The sequence below is a fragment of the Bombus pyrosoma genome, linkage group LG7, assembly GCF_014825855.1.
Source record: "Bombus pyrosoma isolate SC7728 linkage group LG7, ASM1482585v1, whole genome shotgun sequence".
Classification (NCBI taxonomy): domain Eukaryota; kingdom Metazoa; phylum Arthropoda; class Insecta; order Hymenoptera; family Apidae; genus Bombus; species Bombus pyrosoma.
In genome coordinates this window covers 17,912,611-17,934,523 of record NC_057776.1, presented here as the reverse complement: position 1 = coordinate 17,934,523, position 21,913 = coordinate 17,912,611, and the positions used below count along the sequence as shown (strand labels likewise).

Here is a 21,913-nt window from a genome sequence, read left to right as displayed (position 1 = left end):
TACGCATAGAGTAATTTTCGAAATTTGTCTATGTTGACGATTGTACAATAAATGCTGGAAGAGGATTTAATCTATAGTACCTTAGAGCGTCTTCGCTTTTTCTTCGGACTACTTATTTTAGAGAGTGACGGAAGCCAGACAACCGTTCCAAGCGTTCGAAGTTTCACGTTTTCTTACAAGATAAATAATATTCCATTGAAAATTTGTCATTGAGAAATAAATAAAAAATAACGAGTTCGAAATAGCTGATTGGAACCATAAATGCGACTAAATTAAAAATATAATTTTCTGTAGTATGTTTTATAACGTGATATGTATTTCCTGTTTTCTTTCTCATTGCGGTCGATCTCTTATTTTCTGTTTATAAATAGGAGTCAAACGAATTTAATGCACAACTGCATAGGCGGAATTCACATGCACTGGCACTTGTGCCCTTGTCTAATAACGCATGCATATCCGTACTTCACACTATATTGTACATGTATATTATATTACCAGAAACGGTAATAGAGTAGATAAAACATCCTGCATGTCACAGCTATCGAAACAATAACCAGATAGTAACAGGATAGTCGTGTCTGATAGATACCCGACGATAGCCCCTCCAGAGAGACCAAACCTTCGTATAATAACCCTCTCAAATCAGCATTCAACACCTTTTTGTTATAACACTCTGATCCGTTACTCTGTTGGATTCGTACAATAAATTTTACTATCATATCTAAAGTCCGAATTTTTACCTTACTTGTGAAACGTTGAGCGAACTATGACGCGAGGAGATCACCGGTTCTTATCGGACCGGATAATGTGCATGTGTAAAGACACGAGCTGATCGTTTAAAAGATTAATTATACAGCGAAAGAAAAGGAGGAAAAATGTACGTACCGAGAAGAAAGTATCGTCTTGAATTTTTTCAGGCTGCGTAGCATTCAACAGTTTCGACGTGAATTCCGACAACATATCCAACTGTTTGCCTTCGAAAATTTCGATCGTGCTTGCGATCGAGTTCCATATTTGGGATAGAATATTAATGATATTCTTCTCCTCCGTGTAGTTGAGTTTTCCGATAAGCGACATCAGCATTGTCTTTTAACGAGGAAAATGATTATTAGAATTTTCGTAAGATCGAGATCGAAAATTTATCAAATCTTTTTATTATGTAATTTATCCTTGAACATAACATAACATACGATACGATTCCAATTCTGTACAGTAGGCTGCCGCTGTAATTCGGTGAATGAGCGCGGTATCTCGTTTAATACGCATGCCAGTCGATTCTGCAAGAACGTTTTTGTTTTCGGGGGCAAAAATCGTGCGACGGCCAGCCAGCATGGATTTTCCAGATCATCGAGCTCCGTTATAACGGTGTGCTTCATTTCCTCCGGCAGCAAATTGTACAATCTTCCAATCAAGTTCTCCAACATAACGATCTCGAGACTGTTGCTACGCCTCATTAAAACAGCATAAACGTTCAAGAGGTATTTCACGTGACTAGCGCAAAGTTCTAAAGAACCAATACTGAAAAACAGGGCGTTACGTTGAAGAAGCAGGCAATGTTCAGAGAATTCTTTTGCGTTTACATCGAAGAAACAATCGGTTTTAACTTGACGAAATACAATTCCTTATCATCGAATTACGACCACCCAAAGTTTCTGACATTTCTTCGTTTTTTTCAACAAAATTGAAAGATTTGGCCGAATCTTATACGCGACGACAACGTTTATTAATTGCTAAACTGTTATACGTATTCGTTTTAACAACTTTTGTTTCACATTTACGTTTTTCCTCTCTATACATATTATAGCTCGTACTGTTCGGTCCATGTTCTCGTTATTTTACCACATGTCTTGAGTTTCTTTTCTCAAATCAAGTAACGTAATGTTCAGAGACGAGTAAACGAGTGATTTCAACAGATTCAAAATATTTTGCATGGCACGTAAGTCGAACGAATTTGTTTATTGTTCGCTATGACAATACGAGTATACTGTTCGATGAATTTAGCTTTATATTGCCTAATAATCTTGATAATCGAAGACAATTTACTATTTCTAACATAATCTTGCGTAGTTAAAAGCGCGAAATTTTTGTACGTGGTCTTAATTCAACGGCCAGGGATTGTAATATCACAGAATTTTCTAAATGATTACTTTTTGATTACAAGATAAGCTATATCGAGATTACGTATTTGGTGTAGTGTTTTACTTCAAAAGCGAAGAACGAACGACCGAAACTTAACATCAACTGTGAAAATTTATTGATCGATTTACAAACCGGCCGATGAAGCACCAAATATCCGAACTAAGCAAAGAACTCCAAAGTTGATTGCTTAACAAATGCTTTAATAAAATCAACTCGACGGCGTGAAATCCTTCTGCAGGAATTTGACTGATCAGTCCACAAATTGGTACTATCGTGGCTTCGTATATCGAGGCGGATCTCGATCTTTCTCCAATATCGTGTACACCTGGTAATTTCACCTGACCCACGAAAATCTCCTCCTGCACTGTTGAACGATATAAATATAAAATCATTTTCCAGATTATTAGAAAATAGCAGAATTCTGTACGCGTAACGTCAGCTTTCTCTTATTCTTTAAAATCTGTTTCTCAAAGTTTATGTTAAAGGATCAAGTAAGCTGATAAAATTTATTTCGTTGAAAATTCTATAATTGAAAATTTGCTGGAATTTGATAGATACCAAAGGTGAGGTTCCCAGTTAAACATGGGGTTGAAGGTCACCACTTTTAAGAAAACTCTACATCTGATCTTTTTAGCCTTCTCATAGTTTTTTTAGTAATAAATTAATTTGAATAGAAAAGAGAAAGGTGGCTGGCAAACGTATTTGCGAAGGCATTGGCCAAGTCAAGGTCCAGATATTTATGACAAGAGTCGGAAAATATTGGGAGATAATTGTTTGTAAGGATGTAGAGTTTTAGGGAGACTGTTGAAGATCACCGCTTTTAAGAAAACTCTACATCTGGTCTTTTTAGCTTTCTAAAGCACCGAAGCCATCGACAGCGTATAGACAAAAGACTGCGACGAAGGCAGACCATAAACAGTCAACAGGCGACGTTGGCTTCGGGGTTTTTCAGTCATAGAGTAACACTGCTAGCGTGCGGATCTGGACCAGCTCATATTATTATTTCATTCTTGTAATTTTCACTTCTGTATTTCAAATATATTTTTCTACCTTATAATTTATCCACGCGTCTCTCTCATTATACATCTAATAACTTCAACAGAAACGTAGTACTTACAGTGATTAATGTTGCTTAACGCGACATCGATGATCGATTCAGCGCCTAATGTCCACTTGCAATGTTGCTCGTATGGCATGTAAATTAATTTTTTCATGATATTAACCGTTAACAGATGGTAGCCTAAATTATCGATGTTTGCCTGATTTCTATAGTCGAAGAACGCCTAAAATATTTCAGGAATATCGAATAAGGCACGAACGTTCTACGTTAAACTGACCTGTTAATTGGATTTTGTCGACGAACCTGTTTGAAATCGGATGATTTGAAAACGGTATTCAAAAATGGTTCGGATCCCTTCGAGATTTGAACGTTTATTAGGTCGATCAGTTTGCCATCAATTTGCGAGTTTTGTAAACACAGTGGAGAACACCTGATTGCAAAGAGCGATGTAAAAACCTTTAATCGATCGTAAGATACAAAAGTCGAGAAATCAAATAAAAAAAAGAAAAAAAAAAAAAAAAGAAATATACCTGTGCATCTTCAACAAAAGTTCGATCACAAATGGAAGAATTTCGTTACTTATGTGTGAACAATAGGCTGCAAACAGCCTGTCCAAAATTTTTAACGAATGTCCAATAACTTTTATCGTTCTTTCTTCTACCCGATCGCTTGAGTCCTACGTAAAGGTGATTATACAAAAAACTTGGAAAAAAGCAAACATTTTTATAGATCTGTCAAGTGCAGCATTTTGTGTTTAGTTTAGATAATCGTTTCGTTTTTAGCTTGTTCCTCAAGATATTTGTTATCTGAGGCAACGGAAAAAGGCATTATTGCGAATTATCTGAGATTGTTATACACAATACACAACCGCAAATAGAACGAGAAAAAAGAAAAATATTTTAAAACACTGATCAAGTAGCAAATAATTCTATGCAAATAAATATCAGATACGATCTACATTGTTATGCAATTGACAAATAGATAGATGTGATTAATATGACGCATCGTGTATCTGTATAAGTCTTTAAACATAATCTAATCTATGTTTCTCTCTCTTTTCAAATTATTTAGGTGTTAAAAAACGAAGTTTCGCAAATTTCAATACACGTTCGGATCAAGCTTTTGTTCGTTTCAACGATTTTATTATATCGACTTTGTAATGATAGAAAGTAAAATAATTTTCTCGTGTAGCTGTAGAATTTTTGTCTTGAAACGTACCTGGCAAAATACGAGCATCGAGGATACATCTTTTGTGAATTGGGTAAGCTGCAAAGTGACGTTCATAGCGTTTATTCGTTTTACATGATGTTGATTCGTAATCGCCAATTTACCGAATATTTTCGACGTTTCCACGAACGTTTTCAAATCCAGTTCGCGCGAGATGGTAACGAACGATCCGATCGAATCGATTACTGTTGTCAATAGAAGACGTATAAATAAAAAATATCGAGTTTAATTAGAGCAATGAATTGGCAAGAATTAATAATACTGAGATATGTACATACGTGAAATGATTAAACCGTTAAGGACCAAACATTGAAATAACATGTAACAAATACAACATTACTGCATAGTAACAAATCTGAAAATCTACAAATCTAACGATCGAAAAATCGAAAAACATGAGAGCCTGGTAACTTGAAAATCTGAAAATGCAATACTTCGTTAAAGCAACGTTGGCCATTAATGGATTAAACAGAGCAACGGTATCTTCTTTCCTCCATTTGACGTACTCGATAAAGATAAAGATGGTTCGGGTTAAAGAATCGTTAAGACGTAATAGGATCGCTCACCTTTTACCAATAGTTCCGTTTCCGATTCCGTATCCGTGTCGAAGACTATTACGTTCTCTAAAGTGGCCAGGAATAGATTCAAGATCGTTTTCGCCTTGCGAAATAGATTCGTTAATTGCTCCGATACGTCCTCGAATAAAGTACCGTACAATTTTTTACTGTAAAAGTCGATACGTTTTCGAATGAAAAAATATCATTCATATTTACCAGCTGTTCTTATTTAGTCTTAAGAATAATATTATTAAACGATATTTGAACTGCGGATATTTATGCAAATTCATATTTTCATGAATACAATCAAAGAAATGGGATGTAAGAGATTTCTTTCATTTCAAATATTATTCGCTCGAATATTAATAACAAGCATTCTACTTTGAATTTGCGCTTTTAAATTTTCTATAAGCGCATAAAAATTCACAGTTTAACGACGTTATTTAAGTTACACTGAAAGATGGTATCCAGCTGGGGGGTAGCCATCCGCATGTTGTTTAGCAATTAAACCAGAAAAATTTACCGAATGTCCAGCTGGACAAATTGTAAAGTAAAAAATAAATAATAATAAAAAAAATTTAAGTTATAGGAGAGATAATTGAGAATGTCCCTGAACATTCACCTCACCTTGCTCTACAATGTTCGAATATTAGTCTAATCGTAAGAAGCACGTTCTCCACTATGCATTTAAAACCAATGGCAGATGTTTTGCAAAGTTTCGAAACGCGTTCCATAGATTTCTCCCACACACTTAGTAATTCGTGACACACGACCAATTGTCGTTTCGCGTCTTCCACCGTGTGTCCATCCGCGTTTGCATTTATCGTTTCGCCAATTTTCTTCAGAGCCTTCGAACAAGGACAAACTTAAAAGATACAACGATTGGTCGAACCAAGTATCCATCGATGTTCGCACCTCTTGAGACTCTTAATTAATTCTGCCGCGTTCTTTGAACTATTCTTGCTAGAATTTATGTAACGATATTTTTAAAACGTTTCTTAAGTTTGAAGAGATTGCGAGATAATCACTATCGATATGCATAATTTTTAATTTCGATTTCGTGCTAAGAATTTTCTTCGGCCACTGAAAGTGTTCGTTCTTATCGAGATACGTAAATTCGAAGACTGCGACAGAATTAATATCAATTTCTAAGGTAATAATAATTCACTTTACCTCGGATAACAGAGAATAGGCGAAAGGAAGTATTTCGTTGAAAATTTTCTCAGCGAGCAAATTATCCGAACACGAGGATAGAGATTGTTGCAGAGCCTGTTGCAACAACTCCGTGTCGTATCTCTCGGTCAGGTTCTTCAAAGCATCGTGATCATAGTTACGTCAAGGATATTTAGCAGAAATAAATCGCTTTGCATCATCAGAATGTAAATAGTAACGTGAGAATATAACATTATTGGAAAGGATATTTTTAAATTGGACGAATAATCCTCGGTACTTTTGTCATTATCCGAAAACGAATCCTCCAATAAAGCGGTAAAAGAGGTCTCGCTTGCCATTTTGCTCAAATATACAAATTCTATGTTCAATTCTGATGTCGAGTTTCGTTATCTGCGTGAAAAATCATGTTTGTAATATATAAGAGCGTTGCGCGTATAATACATATAATTTCGTTATTGACAATCGACTGAGAATAAATAATAACAATTATTCATGGAATAATTCGAATAATCGAGATCATTCTACTCTTTATACGAAAGTAATCATCTCCGTTTTTCTGATTAATTGCAGCTGTTAAATCCCTTTCGTTTGCGTTCGACTTGCCAAACGGTTAAAAGATAACATTTCTCTGGATATACGTAAATCATGTCCTGACTGTACAAGGCAATGGTTGGCGAAATAATTTATAATTCCGTTTCTCGTGTCGCGGGCAAATCAAGCGTCCATCAATCGCGGTGAGACGGCTCGATCGTGAAACGGGGCCTCGAAAATTTCTTGGCAAGCCTCGCAAGTCGAACTTTCCAGTTCCGATCGAGCACGATAGACGGTCGTTTCTCCAGAAACCGGAACAGGGATGGACAAACTCGATTCGTAGAATCGTAAAAACCGAATCTTTCTATCAAAAAGAATCGCATCGTCGAAACATTTTTCGCATAGGACGATATTTAATATGCTTCTGGTAAAATTATGTTCGTAATTTAAATTACATGATTAATCGTAACGCAGGTGAAATTATATTCGCCAAGGCCGACTATTGCGCTTCCTTATGATAACGAGACATTGAGAGAGAAAGTAAATTAAGCCACACACATTCGCTGCGAATGCGCGAGTTCGTGGCATTAATTTATTTCAATAAGCTGTATTAATCGTGCAACGATGGAGAAGTTCATTATTTGCATATCAAATCAAGATATCACAATGTAACCAATCGTTGCATCGAATATTTCGTGCTCTTTGTCTGAATGTCTCAAATGTATCGTAATATCGACAACTGGACGCAACAATGTTGGCATTTAACGAATAGAATGCTCGATATCTGTAATCAAAAACTAAACTAAACTACAATAAGTAGATTATAATAATATACGCCGTGAATTTTAAAATGTTTTAGACTAAAAATCTTTCACCATATGGCTGACGATCGTCTGTTCCGTGGTAATTATTATATTCGTTCGTTGTTCTTATTAAATGTGAATTCACTTCTTAAAATTACGACGCCTTTCTATATTTCTTATTTTATAAACTCTCTTTCGTCCGCCACTGTATATCGACACCTGGATATATAGGAACAATAACCACGTGAGAATTAAGCAACTATTGTACAGTTATAATTAAAATAACAATTGCAGCAACTTTGTTAAGCGATATTTATTACGACCAAGAATCGGAAATAGAAACAAAGAAACGATGAGACAGATTCCAATGGACGAGTTATCCATCGGCGTTGCCCATCCCTGGCCTCAACACGTCGAAGTCGCTGATAAGAGGGGCAATTAGGGTTGCAAGCGCTAATGGCTGGGCTCTCTTAATTTTCGGCGATTCGACGTGGCCGAGTTCCACGGCGAAAGTTTCTCGTTTAAATCCTCGCCCGGTGAAGTTTCCGGCAAAGTGTGATTTCGCGAAGGGGCGAGGAAGAAAGAGACGAACGAGAGGAAAACGAATTCGAATGATCGCCGATGCCATGGTAACACCGGACAACAAGCTGTCAGATGATAGGTAAAGTTTTGATCAATAATACCTGGTGACTGCTGGTTGAAATTCGAGTTCGCCGCTCGTATGACACGTTCCACTGAGATTGAGCCTTTCGATGGAACTCGAACACGATCGCAATAACTTCGACGAACAATATCGAGTCGCTGGCTCTCCTTCGGTAGAGGGAGACGCGTGCTCGATTTGATGCAACAGTCCGAAGGAACCTAGGATATAAAATTCACATATTTGAGCAAAAAGAACTTTAGCGTGAAAGGATTTGTAGAACGAAGCGACGTTTCACGCGGGCCTTAATTCATTTTTTATCGGAAAATAATTTCAAAGGCGTCGGGGCAAGAAATAAAAGTAATGCTTCGTACGATCACTGTTATTCTTCTCTGTGAAATTCATGGTATTATTATTAGAATTCGCGGTATCGTTTAAGAGGCAATTTTATAAAAATGTTTTATATTTATTGACAACACTTGATGTTTCATATTGTCGATTATAAAGAGGACATGCAAAGTAATGGTAAATTATCGCTATATTAAAAGATGGTTCAAATAGGAAGAAACGAATGGTTCCAAAGGGGGACGTTATTTGGTGTAAATTAATTTCTCTGCAGATGACCGAGATCATATGAAAATGACGCGAGTTTTTTTTCAATGGAATCATATATTTTTAAATACAGTAATCGATTCGTCTTGACATTGCCGACAAAAAGGTACCTGTTTATGTCGAAAAATCGTTAGTTTGGAAGATATTTTGATCTCAATGTCGCAAAACGATACTAAATGGTAAGTACACTTGTCTGTAACTTTCCTCAAATTACAGTGGGCATATTTCTTACAATGTGATAGGAGATAGACGAGAGAACGTTAATTAATATCGTTACAAGTGTTATTTTTTTAAATGTTCAGAGACACCTTAATTTTCAATGTGTAAGGCATCGCTATTACGATCACTTTGCAATACTTAATGAGATTAAAACATCTTCTAAACCAATGATTTTTCGGCAGAAATAGGTCAACACTTTTTTGTAGGAAATGCCAAGACGGATCGATCATTGTATTTAAAACCGTATGACTGCGTTTAGAGAAACGTACGTCAATTTCGTATGACCTCTACCCGGCCATCTACAGAAAAGCTAATTACACCAAATTACGTCCTCCTCAAAGCCATTCGTTTCTTGTATGAACCATTTTTTTTTTCACAGTGAATAATTTACCAGTAATTTGCATGTTCTGTTTATAATCGAACATCCTGTATATTTATTTCTGAAACGAGTTTCACGCATTAAATGCCATTTGAATGCAAGAAAACTGGCAGAGTTTCATGTAGGGAAATTTGTCTGATTCTTAACTCTTTGACGATGAAAGGTGAAAGAAACCAGCGAGGCTACGCTGCTATAAATTTCACGTCATCAATGTCATTATACGTGATACAATTATTAATCCTCGGTTAACGAAACAACGTGAATCATTCGCACCCTAAGGGAGATTTCGCTCGCGAATTTTCTCGGAACGAATTTCTACTTTTTCTGGAAAATTCTTTCGAAACGTTTGTTACAAGGATCGATCGCATAACACAATAGGAATTTCAGCAAGTGTTCCAGAATTTTCTAGACCTTTTGAGAGTTTACAGCAGATAAAGAACGTAGAGAAGCCAGCTTCACTACGATTATTCATTTCCCAGAAAAAATTGGAAGTATGTACCTTTTGTATCTGATACCAGGGGCGCGAAAAGCTTTGACGATAAGGAAATAATTATTTTCTATATTGTTTATCGTTAATTAGTTGCAATTAGTTACACACCACCAAACGGTTGACGGAGAACGTAATTGTGAAATACAGGTTTCTTAATGCTCATCTTGGAAGAAACGTTGTTCGATATTTTGAGACTCGAATTATGGGAAAGGTGCTTCGTAAGGAATATTGGAAGAAATATAAATCTAATCAGAGTGTCTTTATTGTTAAATTGTGTATTATTCTAAGAATAGTCCATGATTAGTCAAAAGAAAATTTCTGCAATTTAATTATAAAGGGCCGTACACATAGAAACATGAAATGTTCTAGTTAAACATTTGTTCATGTTCGTGTTATCAAAGATCAGCAAACGTTTACGCGATGTACATGTAATCCAGATAATTCTTATTACTCGTATTGCACACAATATTGAACATACTATTTATATTCTTAAGCGATTACAACAACAGAGTTTAAGCACGTACAGTCACATACTTACAATTAGCTTAAATCTTAACTACAAGTCGTAAATAATATCGAACAATCGTATTTGAATCAAGTTTGAATTATATTGTTTGATTCTAAGATATTAAATCGTATCTTTAGTCGACAGAAACTTAATTAAAATGGCCACCTATTTGGTATTTTTTTATTTACCAGATACGTTGATATATTTATTATCGTTACCATTATTCACAGAGATAAGCGTTTTAGTGGGGAAAAAAGAAAGGATATACATATACGTCGTTATATTTAAAACAACACGCGCTTTCCACCTTTCAAGTAAAGTTATACAACTAAGTATTTCTAATTCAACGAAGAGGAACAAAGACGCCACAAAAAGGCAATAAAACTTTGTTCATCTCGAGTATTTCAAAATGAATGGGTAGGACATTTCGTCCAACGATCAACCAAAGGCAGCAAAGATATCAATTAAACGCAAACGTCTCTAAACCCGCTCCCCGCCCCCAAAAAGACTCCTAAACTCTCAAAATCGAATATTTCTCTGAAACAAAATAAAACAAATAATTGAAAAAGCGCAACCATCGCAACCCTCGGGGTGTTGAGCGTCTCGCGTTACGCCACTGATCGCGAATCAGAGGGCAATGCATGTCGAGTTAGCGTACGTGAGCGAGTTCGACCACCCTAACATTCCTCCCTAACACAGTGTGGCTGTGATTAAAGTATAGGTGTGGTAGTGTCGGGCGTCGTTCGAATTAAACGGAGCAATACATCGTTCAACCACCCCTTCACTGGCAAGCGGGTGGAAACGACAACGTGTTAGTGACTCTGTGGGTGTACACGGGCACCGATTGCTGGTGGTAGGCAGGTAACACGAAGGTAAATCGGTGAAATGGCAGTGGTGGTGAACGATCGTGTCAGAGGGCAATGGATGAAGTTAGTCAGTCGGCGTTTGCTCGCGCCGCCACCACGATGGAAGTTCATCCATCGCGCTTACGTTTCGATCTTTCGTATGAATCGTAAACGGGTCGAGTGAGTAGCGATTTACTAACCGATTTATTATGCTTTGAATGTATGTTTTAAAATTATTGATAACGTTGATAATATTTAATAAAGTTGCTTCGTCCGTTTAGTTTCTTTTCTTTTTTTTTTTTTTTTTTTTTTTTAGTATATGGTAGAAAGCTAATGTAAAGTTATCGTAGAATGTAGCCTCAGCGGCGATCGCCAGCATCGGAATGTCAGGGTCCGAAAAACCGATCAGACCGATCAGACAATTGTCCTTGCAACCACCTGCACCTCGTCGTCAACAAATTAGGCGACAAAGATCCGCGGAGGATGACAAATCGTTGCAAATCTGCGCGAGTCCCTTCGCACGTGGCAAGCGTGGAACGAGCGGTAAATCCGGCTCTGAGAGACCTAAGGTATCCTCGATTTCTTTAACGATATTTATTGTTATTTGTTATTTTTATATTCGATATATTATACTTTTTATACTGCACGACTGGCACCGTTAAGTTGTAGGTGATCATTAGACCGTGAACTTTTATCCAAATGTATATTTTTATGGATACAACTAAAGAAATATGAATACTCACATAGAAATTCGTTTTACCTATTAGAAATTACAAAGTATGCTTTACTTTGGACGTAAAAGAATACTTTGGATATAAAAGAATATTTGGATACTAAAGAAATTTGAATACTCACATAGAAATTTGTTTTACCTATTAGAAATTACAAAGTATGCTTTACTTTGGATATCTCTATTCTATATATTACATGTATGTGTAATTTGCATAATTTGGATATTTTTATACGTTATGCAAAATTGAGCATTCCTTCGTCTTTACATTTTCCATAGGTTCATAAATATCCGTAGTCCCAGTGACTATATATCGAATTAGATTCGAGTCGAATTATTTAACTGTGGAGTAGACGCGATATTAATTTATACTTGAAATTCTAACAAATATCATTTAATGGTCTATACGTGTTTTTAAAATACAAAGTTATAAATTAAAACGATGCATTTCGAAATTAGGTAACACGGTTCAAACTGTCGTAGATCATCTACGACCCAATGATACTAACTGAGAATTAATCCTATGATAGTGGCCAACGAATTTCAGGTTCGCGTTGCCTGGAAGGAAAACCGCCAAAAGAATGACGAAGAACTTGGGCAAGTTGAAGTGGTGGCCCGTCAAATTCCTGGACGATCCAAATCGACCACTGGAAGGTCAAGGGGTTTCGTCGGGATCGACAAACCAACGATCCTTTATTCGAGATTAGAACTGGCTGAGAGGCTGAGGCTTGCTTGGAAAAATCGCGAGAAGAATAAAGCCAACATTAACATTTTTCTTGCCCGTGAAACTGTGGATGAAAGATGCGAGTCTGAAATGTCCAATCATACTACGGCCACTGTCCCATCATCTCCTGTACGAGAAAGTAACGAGGCTAAAATCGAAATACCTCTTAATGACTATAAAATGCTGGACGAGAAAAAAGAAAAAGAAGAGGAGAACCTTATTACTAATAAATTAACGAGACTTTTATCAGAGAACGACGATACGATTACTTCAAGGAAAAGCGACAGAGAATTGTCGCTTCTACCTCTACAATCCTCCATTGAAACGAAGCAGGTTCTGGAAGAAAGCAAGATCTCTGTAAATATGAAGAATAAGGAACGAGAGAAGGCTGACGTAGAAAAGGAACAATTGAACGAGGTATAATTGGATATTAACGTAGATCTAGGTTCTGTAAAACTGATAGACAAAAAATATTATTCATATAATAATACGATACAAGTGGATTATCTTGTTTCAAGCAATTATTCCCTCGTTTTTTCCTCTATTGGGATTATTTTCTATTTCAAGGAAACATCGAGGGACTCGAACATCGACGATACCAATACGAAGAAAAAGTCATCGGCAAGTATCGACTGTTTGCATTATCGCGTTGCAAGTACAACGTTGCCGTCGATCAAAATCGAAAACTCGACCCTGGCAGTTACGAAAGTGTCGAAGGAGGATTTTTCATCGGCGAAGCAAAAGCGTGCGAGCTTTCATAGCGGTACCAACCGAGCCTTCCTCGACCCAATTAGATCGTCAACGGAGTTCAGATGGAATTCTATGTCGGATAAAAACGTACCACAAAAATCGTCGATCGATGATCGTACCGCTATAGAAAAAGATACTTCAGCTCGAGCGATCGTACAGAGCAAAGAGAATGTTACGAACAAAAGGGGCGCGTCGGAGGAAAACCTGATCGAGTTTCGCTGTGATTTGGCCAGCGAGAAGAGCGTAACGCAAAAGATAGCTGCGAATAGTAAATTGATTCGCGTAACTGAGAAAAACGCGCGGGTCAAAGCGATGATCGAAAGCAGAGACGCTTCGGTAGACGATAAAACAATGACGATCCAGAGAACAAACGAGGCGGATCGATTTAATTTGATCAAAAAGACTCTATCGACTAGCACCGTAACCGAGGACAAAGATAGTTCTACGATCGACAAAGCTACGATCTCGAGAAATTCGCCGGAAGTGAGATGTAGCTCGGTGAACGAGAGGAATCCACCTTCGAGCAAGACGATGGAAAACCAGAAGATCGATCGAAAATCGAGAAGGACCAGTTCTGCGCCTCCGCAACGACGTTTCGAATCAACTTCGGCGAATAATCGCGTTCAGGTTAACATAGTGATTGATTCATCGGGGAAGAACAAGAATCAGGGCAAGCAAGATGTGGAGTGTAAAGATAACACAATGGAAAAAATAGATATGACTTTGACGAAGGTATATTTTATTTTCTTTTCTTAAATACACAGCTTTTTCTATGTGACACGCCACGGTACTTTCCATGAAACGTGACATCATTGCGATAAAAGAGAGGCAAAACGGAGGTGATAAAAATTAGAAAAATATTTTATCTTCACCATGAAAGCCATTCTATTTGTGAAATTTTTATAATGTTTCTTCTATCTTGCGTGGATGAGATCGTTCAAGATACTTGATTTATTATTACGTATCTTGTTCGATGCTAGCGATCATACTAAGTTGAAGAAAAGTTTCTTTCTTATATGATTAATATGAATTACGTAATTGACACGTTAGATATCGTCAAATCGAGCGGTGAGATCGGCGCCATCGAAGAGGCGATCCAGAAGCGCGAAAAGACGGTTTTGGGGAGGAAGTAACTCGAAACACGAAGAAGATGGGAAATCACGGAATAAATCGGCTGGCCGTGTAAGGAATTCGATCGACACCAGAACGATGGACATCGTTACAATGGTATCCCTTGTTAGCTCTGCAGACAGCGATAGCGATACCGAGAATTCACTCAGGGACGATAAGTTGATCGACGAGCTACGCAGCAAACTACCTACTACATCAATTATTAAAACTTCGATTAATTCGGCTTTGAGTAGTACAGGAAAACCTATCAAATCAGGTAGATAGCGAACATTGAACGCTTTTTAGTTAAAAAAAGAAAAATTAGTTTGCTCGAAATTAATTGATCACTCGAGGCTACTTTTCTCGCTATGGACAATTTCATAAGTTGAGTTTATCTTCCAGTTTAGAATTTTATTTCTTTGGTAGCTACTTTGCCGTAGATCACTCGTAGACTTTGTAGAAATACACACACGCATATATGAGCCTGTCTTATCTTTTCACGGATTTTTTTAATTTTAAAATCATCTCTTTCGGTTTCTAGATAGTTAGAGCTTTGTATTTTAATCTACTCACAAATGTTACCTCCCTTATGATAGAAGATTTACGACAAGAGAGTATCGAGATATCTTTCATCTTAATATCATTAGCAAGAAAATATCTTTGATTTCAATGCCATTTCTAGATTATGAATTTTTAATGGTTTTATGGGAAATTTAAAATTATAGAAATACATAGAATGCGCGTAGTACGTGAAGATATACAAAGTAGAGGTTTACAGTGCTTGGTATACGAAAGAAATTTCTGCTTGTAAATTCGCAATCTAGTTATCAGTAACAATATCAAAACATCTTATAGAAAGACAAAAAAGACATTTTCTTTTGCCACTTCGTTATTTCGCAACATTTTATATATATCGTTCTATATCAGCTAATAAAAGCTGAAAAACGTAAGTTTATCGATACAACGTAACTTAACTGTTTTCCTTCAATATTTATCTAAACTTTATGAGATCATTCACATTGTGTTAAGCATGATTAGATTAACGCATTGAGACAAGTTGCGAATGACAATATCCTCGTGTTCGCGAAGGAATATCGTGCAAGAATTTAATAACACACGTGCGCGTGTAAGGACGACCGTGGAATGATAATTGAACGAGTTAATTAGAAGCGACGCAAGACACGCGAGCTGCGCATGCCGCGAATTATTTCGAAATGTCCATCTTCGTTTACCGGTCCTGTCTTCAAGTACAAAGAAAAGAACACGTACGAAACGCGTTGTTAACTGTTTGTTCATTATCCGCACGAATCTCTACGAGATCTTCCGCAAACTTTTAAAGGTTCCCTCACACGGAACATTCCCAGTCTCGTATATGGTCGAACGATACCGTTTTGAAAAGAACGTGTTGTAACAAAATTTTATTTTTTTCGTTCGTAAAAAAGTTGTAGAGCTCGTAACGAAAACAACGAACGATCATGCTTGTACATACTTTTCTACAGAAGAGAAACATACTCTTCTTGAAGCATCTTTAATATTTGTACAATACGTTTCATTGTTCTTTTTTAAACAAAACGTTCATCATATTATATCACTAACTATATCGCAAAAAAAAATGATGTCTAATCAAATTATGAAGTCGCGGATCTCATGTCTATGTTTACTTTCGTAGAAACGATCAATTTTCGTTCGAAGATAAATCGAACGTGTCTTCGTGTCATAGGACGAATTTGACGAGGATCCATTTTTATCGTGAATTACTCGACTGTAAAGGAAAGAAACGACCAACGTGTCTAAAATAATAAATTCTCTCAAAGTTAATCCACGATGAATACCACTTTGAAAAAGGTTGTCGATTGCTTGTTGTAACAAGTAACCCAAATCTAAGTTTCGACGCTTTAAAATGGAATTCTTTGAAATTACAAAGGAATCCTATGTATAGAATTCACCGCGCTGTATTATCCATGTATAGTATCCACACACCGTACATAAAATACATATCAAACGAACGAATAGTAATACCACAACATGAAATATCAATATCCTACGGATTCATTTATGTTATATATATAAAATATTTTTGTACAAATTTCAAATTCTTAATCGTTTTACGTGAAGCTTAAAGCTTTAACATGTGTTTAACATACTAGAAAAATACTAACGTACTTCAATTGATTCGTGAAAGTTCACTTTTACGTAAACGAAATTTATCAGATTTTCTACGTTTGCATACCGATTGTTTGCAGCTTGCACATACATTACCCTTAATCTCGTATCACGGGAAATTCTTCTTGCAAGAAATTTAAGGTACGAGCAGAGGTTAGAAATTCCTTAGGGTACGTTTCGCTCTCGAATCGTTCTAGCACTTGACTTGGTTCCTTTAATACGTATATCGTCGCTAATTAAAGAGAACTTCTATCGTGCAACGACATGAAACCCGTGAAGACAATAAGAGGATCGAACACGTTAAATCGACCAAACTTCTTCTCTATTACGCCACTGACCCTGAAGCGAAATATTCCATTGAAACTCGCCACGTAATCGGGTTTTAATAATTGCACTTCTATCGATGGCTGTTCGGTCAGGGTAAACGCCGATGCGATTTAACGATGAAACTTCTAAGAACGATTATTCGTAAAGTATGTATACGCTTTCGAGGATCGTGAGAAGTGTCGATGAATCAAAACGTCAACAATAGAAGACGCTTATCGAACCAATTAAAATGACTGGTATTATAACTTTTATTTTTATAATTACTAAACATATGTAAATGTTTTTCATAACATAATGTTTATCGAGACAGAAATTATTATAAATATTATAAATTACCAATTACTTTTGGTTTTTTTAATTACGTATTCGCATTCGTTTAATTCCATTGGTCTATTGGGTTGGCAACTAAGTGATTGCGGATTTTGTCATTAGGTGGTATTGACAAAATCTGCAATCACTTAGTTGCCAAGCCAATAATTCTATATATATATATATATATATTATAGTTTAATATATAATGTATGATATATACATATATATTATAAATAACGCATTTGGGTAGATAAAATCAAAATTTGGTGAGAAGAAGAAAGAGAAGTTCGAAGAACATTTGGACCAGCAATAATAGAATAGATTGAATATAAGATTGAAATATAAAGATGAATTTTTTTTGTTCATCTTCTACATGTATAATATAGTTTTTTATTACGAAAAAAATTGAGCAATAAAAATGTTCTAAAGTCTTTCGCAATTTTCTTCTTCCAATCGTCTTTAAGACCGGAATATATCGTCGTAGAGTTGGTAAAAGACGATTGGTAACGAAACGGCATGAAGGAAAAAAATAGAGATGGAATACGATTCGTGGAAAAATATTGGATAGCTCATTTAGTCTCTGTAACACCGAATCGATGACACGAGATATCGTTTGGCCCAGTTTTCGGTAAACGGCAAAGTGTTGCGAATACCGGCCCATTAAATCAGGTTACTTGGTAAACATACTTATCGTGACTATAAAATTCGGCTCGATATTACCTTGATTAAATTGAACAGACGAGAAAATCTTGGCAGTAGCCAAATAAAAACGCGATCGAACGAATTTATTCAAATGGAATCGATTAAATAAATACAATCATTACGAACATATCGTGACTATCGTCATTCGTGAACAAATATAGTTTCGATTTATTCGAATAAAATTAGAAAACTATCTTCTGTATGTACAGGTATTTAAACATTAACGTTGCCTTGATGCTAGCTTAAACGGCTAGTTTAAATAGCATTTAAAATATTTTAAATATCTTTAAAAACAGAATAAAAATAAATAGAAACTTTTTATATAGATCTCTTTCAAAATAGCTTAGATATTATTTACATGTGTGTTTAAACTAGATTAAATCTGCAAAATTTTCGTGTCATCGAGAATGAGATCATCAACAAAATCGAAGTCGTTGCTCAGTTTCCTTTCAGAATTCCTTCGACGAGGATGCTTCACCGAAAGAGCAGCAACTGTCGTCGAGGGAGGAGAAAAGAACGACACAACCGAGGCTGGCGATCGTTAACCAACGTGGAAACGGAACGACTTCGTCGAGCGAGGAAACGATGTCCTGGAGAACGGACGTTACCGGCGGTTTAGCTCTGCCTATTCTGGCATTAATTCACGACGTCGAGGAGCCGCTCGACGTCCCGTTGACTGATCGTGAAAAGAGATGCCTGGCCGTGCCTATTGGTGATCTACACGATAAAAAACGGAAATTACTAAAAACTCGTAGCACGCCATCACGATCGTGAGTATAAAAAACAAATAGAATTTCATGATTCTTTAATAGCACCTTGGTGAAGAGCATAATACAAATCGTATAAACTGTATCGTGTAAAATTAGGTCGATGGTTTTTTAAATGAAATACGTACATGCAATTTGCTAAATATCACAGATATGACAAAATGTTTTATTAAAAAATTGCTTGATTCGATGAAGAAAGTTTAGTAAAATATCTGAATCTGTAAAAGGATATATCGCAACAGACAGTTCTAAAATTTCCCTAAAATTCTTTAACCTACCTCTTTTTCATAATTATGATTTATTTTATATGTTTACATGCATGTACATATAATTTACGTAATTATAGCTTTCATCGAGGAAAAAGGTTTTCAATTAATGAAATAACGGATATTCGTCTTCGAACGTTATCAGACTCGTTTTATCATTACTAAGGAATTGGCTACATTTTAACGCGAACGAAAATAATTCGCACGGATATACTCGCTTATCTTATCACACGTGCTATGCAATTAAAAAGTCTTTGCATATTATTGCATATTCAATATCATCTGCATGCTTTTGCATATCCAATATATTAGATAATGTAGCAAAAGTTTTCTAAACACGAAACGAAGAATTTTCAAAAATGTAACAAGTATTATTATTATATTATATAAGTGTGTCAAGTTTACGTAACAAGAAAATGATTTGTAACGACATATTTTTTTAGCCAATTTTATTGTGACATGCATTCATGAGGGGAACTTAATCGCGACATCTGATACGATAGCAATTTTTATTCCGACAATGCTTGAACATCGCGACACGATTCCGATCGTTTGAGAATTTATACGATATCGATGAAAGAGAGAAATGGAACGATGAGAGGCCTACCATAATCGATATAGAAAGCATAGCGAACGAGCTGTATTAATAGTTCTTATAATACGTTTCCTCTTTATTCGAGGGTAACAAAATCACGTGAACGTTAGATTTCTCGATGAGTTTGCTAAAATATCCAACGGACGTACATTTCACTTTAATATCTTTCTCCATCCTTCCTTTCACAATCTTTCCATCGGGTTGAGTAATAAGTTTGTTCGTAATAAATTTCTCACTAGCTTATACGTATATATATTTCGATGAATATTACAAAAATCGTGCAAAGAATGTATTTCCAGAAATATATAAAAAGTGTACTCGTAAATTTATGGAGAAATAGAATAGATAAGTTACTCTTTGATTATACAGGGTAAAACAAAAGAAGGATTCGTAACTTTTAGAGTAGATAGTACTTCCCAAATGATAGAAGTTCGTCCTAATAAAGACGTTATGAACATCTTTGCGCTTTGGTTGAAGCGAATAATTTTCTCGCTTCGAAAACTGTCCTACCGTATTGAAATGACGGATCATCTGCCTTTATATAGTTACAGAATACGTTCAGGAATTTTCGAAAGAGATCGCAATTGTCTGATACGAATGAACTAAGCGTGTGCGGAAATGGAAGGAGGTTATGTAGAAAATGTTTTGTAACAAGGAAAAGAAGAAATGATACGTTAGCTTCCGAAGCGAAAAAGTTACTCGCTTTAACTGGAATAAAAATTGTTTAAAACTCTGAAACTATTAATTTTTCAACCCATGTTTATTAAGACCCTATTTCTCTTTTTGTTTCATCCTGTACACATTTTACACATTTTATACGAAAGTAATAACACTTGATGTTTTTCTTTAAAAGTGAATAAATTTATTATTCCTAATATAATTTCACCATTACCTAAAACGATGGGTCATGTCTGTCTAAGAGCAACATACATTAGAATAAATTGTTTTGCAGTGGAATGGAGAGACAAACGACATCCCTAAAAATAAAAATGCACGAATCGCCGAGGTTAATCCCACAGAAAATGGAGATTCCCGCGCGACAAATTAAAACATCCATAAATAATTCCACCTCGAATGTAAGGCAAATATTTCATTGCGTTACGTACAATGGACTTATTTTTAGTTATTAAGAAGCAATTTATAAAAGTTGCAGGTAAAATCTGCACTTGCACCACTTCCAAAGGAATCTCTTCAACATGTGCAATCTGTGTCTACGGAACCACACTTTCAAACCAATAAAGAGAAAGAATGTTGGCATCTTTATAAAAAAATGTGCGACAAAGGCGTTTGCGTTTCTTTTGATACAGTTTTAAGGTTTGAATATGAATAATTATAAATAATCTAAATAAAATGTTCTTTTACGTGCTGTAGTATTGGAAATATAATATTATAATAATAGTTTAATATTTTGGCATTGATTTGTTTTTGCTTAAAATATTGTACACAGATAATTACAATGATTTAATTACTTTCTGGAATCGACCTAGATTTCTTTTAAACATTGTGCATAGAATTATTGTGATTAGAATAAATTAATTAATTTTATTAATAAAGAAATTATTTTTCAGGGGCATGCTTACACCAACGGAATATCGATTAAGACAGAAAAAAGTTTCACAAAATTTGTAACAGTATCATCGATGGCAAGATTCTTTTTTTATAAACTGTTGTAGTACTTTTGTATGAAATCGCCTAACTGTTTATTATTTTTATCTAAGACATGGATCTAAAAAAAGTAGCATTGATACACGTTAAAACAGGACGATCAAAATCGTATAGCGATCTGACCTCGTAGTTGATAATATATTATATTTTTAGAGTTTAGATACGAGTCGAACAAAGTGTAATTAAATTACATCTCGTAAATTTACGAGAGATATTCATCTATCCAACAAATAAAATTCTTCAATTGGTTCTGTTGAATTTTAGATGTATATGCATATCAACTGCCTATTTTTTTAGAGTATTTATTGACATATATAAATACACAACAATGTTTCAGAAAATAAATTAAGATGAAAAAAAGAAATTTATGAAGCGAAGTTAAAGATTGCAAATATAGTAAAAAGTCACGTCACTGCTATTGATTATTATAGGAATTAAAATACATAAGAACTCACAAACTCAAAACAAAGTTGATTATTTTGTATAATATTTATAACTTGTTTCTTTGTATGAAAATGTATAGCTCAATAAAATGTATAGATAAATTGTCTTAATCATTTAAAACGAAGTTAATTCTTAGACTCCTGTATTGAATGTTTTGTACCATATTTATAATTTG

The 21,913-nt window shown here is 35.4% G+C and overlaps 2 protein-coding genes across 5 annotated transcripts in view; one reads left to right on the top strand and one right to left on the bottom strand.

Annotated features, from left to right (window-relative positions):
• Positions 1 to 21,913, bottom strand: part of LOC122569608 (uncharacterized protein C1orf112 homolog) — a 32,276-nt gene that overhangs the window by 911 nt on the left and 9,452 nt on the right. The window contains exons 2-14 of one of the 3 annotated variants that reach the window (XM_043730887.1): positions 8,174 to 8,351; positions 7,563 to 7,709; positions 6,405 to 6,546; positions 6,157 to 6,303; positions 5,611 to 5,831; positions 4,993 to 5,150; positions 4,418 to 4,611; positions 3,730 to 3,875; positions 3,503 to 3,629; positions 3,257 to 3,422; positions 2,272 to 2,503; positions 1,191 to 1,518; positions 886 to 1,086 (exon numbers count right to left, since the gene is read on the bottom strand). In XM_043730887.1, the coding sequence (XP_043586822.1) occupies positions 886 to 1,086; positions 1,191 to 1,518; positions 2,272 to 2,503; positions 3,257 to 3,422; positions 3,503 to 3,629; positions 3,730 to 3,875; positions 4,418 to 4,611; positions 4,993 to 5,150; positions 5,611 to 5,831; positions 6,157 to 6,303; positions 6,405 to 6,494 (2,010 nt within the window). In that variant the 5' untranslated portion in view covers positions 6,495 to 6,546; positions 7,563 to 7,709; positions 8,174 to 8,351. The remainder of the gene's footprint in view (positions 1 to 885; positions 1,087 to 1,190; positions 1,519 to 2,271; positions 2,504 to 3,256; positions 3,423 to 3,502; positions 3,630 to 3,729; positions 3,876 to 4,417; positions 4,612 to 4,992; positions 5,151 to 5,610; positions 5,832 to 6,156; positions 6,304 to 6,404; positions 6,547 to 7,562; positions 7,710 to 8,173; positions 8,352 to 21,913) is intronic. The other 2 variants (XM_043730886.1, XM_043730888.1) reach the window with 2 other exon arrangements.
• On the top strand, positions 11,165 to 21,858 carry LOC122569607. 2 transcript variants are annotated; one of them, XM_043730885.1, is made up of 9 exons: positions 11,165 to 11,363; positions 11,534 to 11,752; positions 12,461 to 13,054; positions 13,205 to 14,119; positions 14,438 to 14,774; positions 18,444 to 18,771; positions 20,582 to 20,705; positions 20,783 to 20,943; positions 21,198 to 21,858. In XM_043730885.1, the coding sequence occupies exons 2-9, from the start codon at positions 11,567 to 11,569 to the stop codon at positions 21,256 to 21,258; spliced, it is 2,706 nt and encodes a 901-aa protein (XP_043586820.1). In that variant the 5' UTR covers positions 11,165 to 11,363; positions 11,534 to 11,566; the 3' UTR covers positions 21,259 to 21,858. The 2 variants fall into 2 exon arrangements, with proteins under 2 accessions (XP_043586820.1, XP_043586819.1); XM_043730884.1 differs by having other exon boundaries at positions 11,168 to 11,363; positions 20,777 to 20,943.

Excerpts from the sequence above, each read along its gene's own strand:
- LOC122569607 (XM_043730884.1), top strand. The coding sequence starts at position 11,567 with ATGTCAGGGTCCGAAAAACCGATCAGACCGATCAGACAATTGTCCTTG. Across the intron at positions 11,753-12,460 it reads CCGGCTCTGAGAGACCTAAG|GTTCGCGTTGCCTGGAAGGA; the intron begins GTATCCTCGATT and ends AACGAATTTCAG. Across the intron at positions 14,120-14,437 it reads TAGATATGACTTTGACGAAG|ATATCGTCAAATCGAGCGGT; the intron begins GTATATTTTATT and ends TTGACACGTTAG.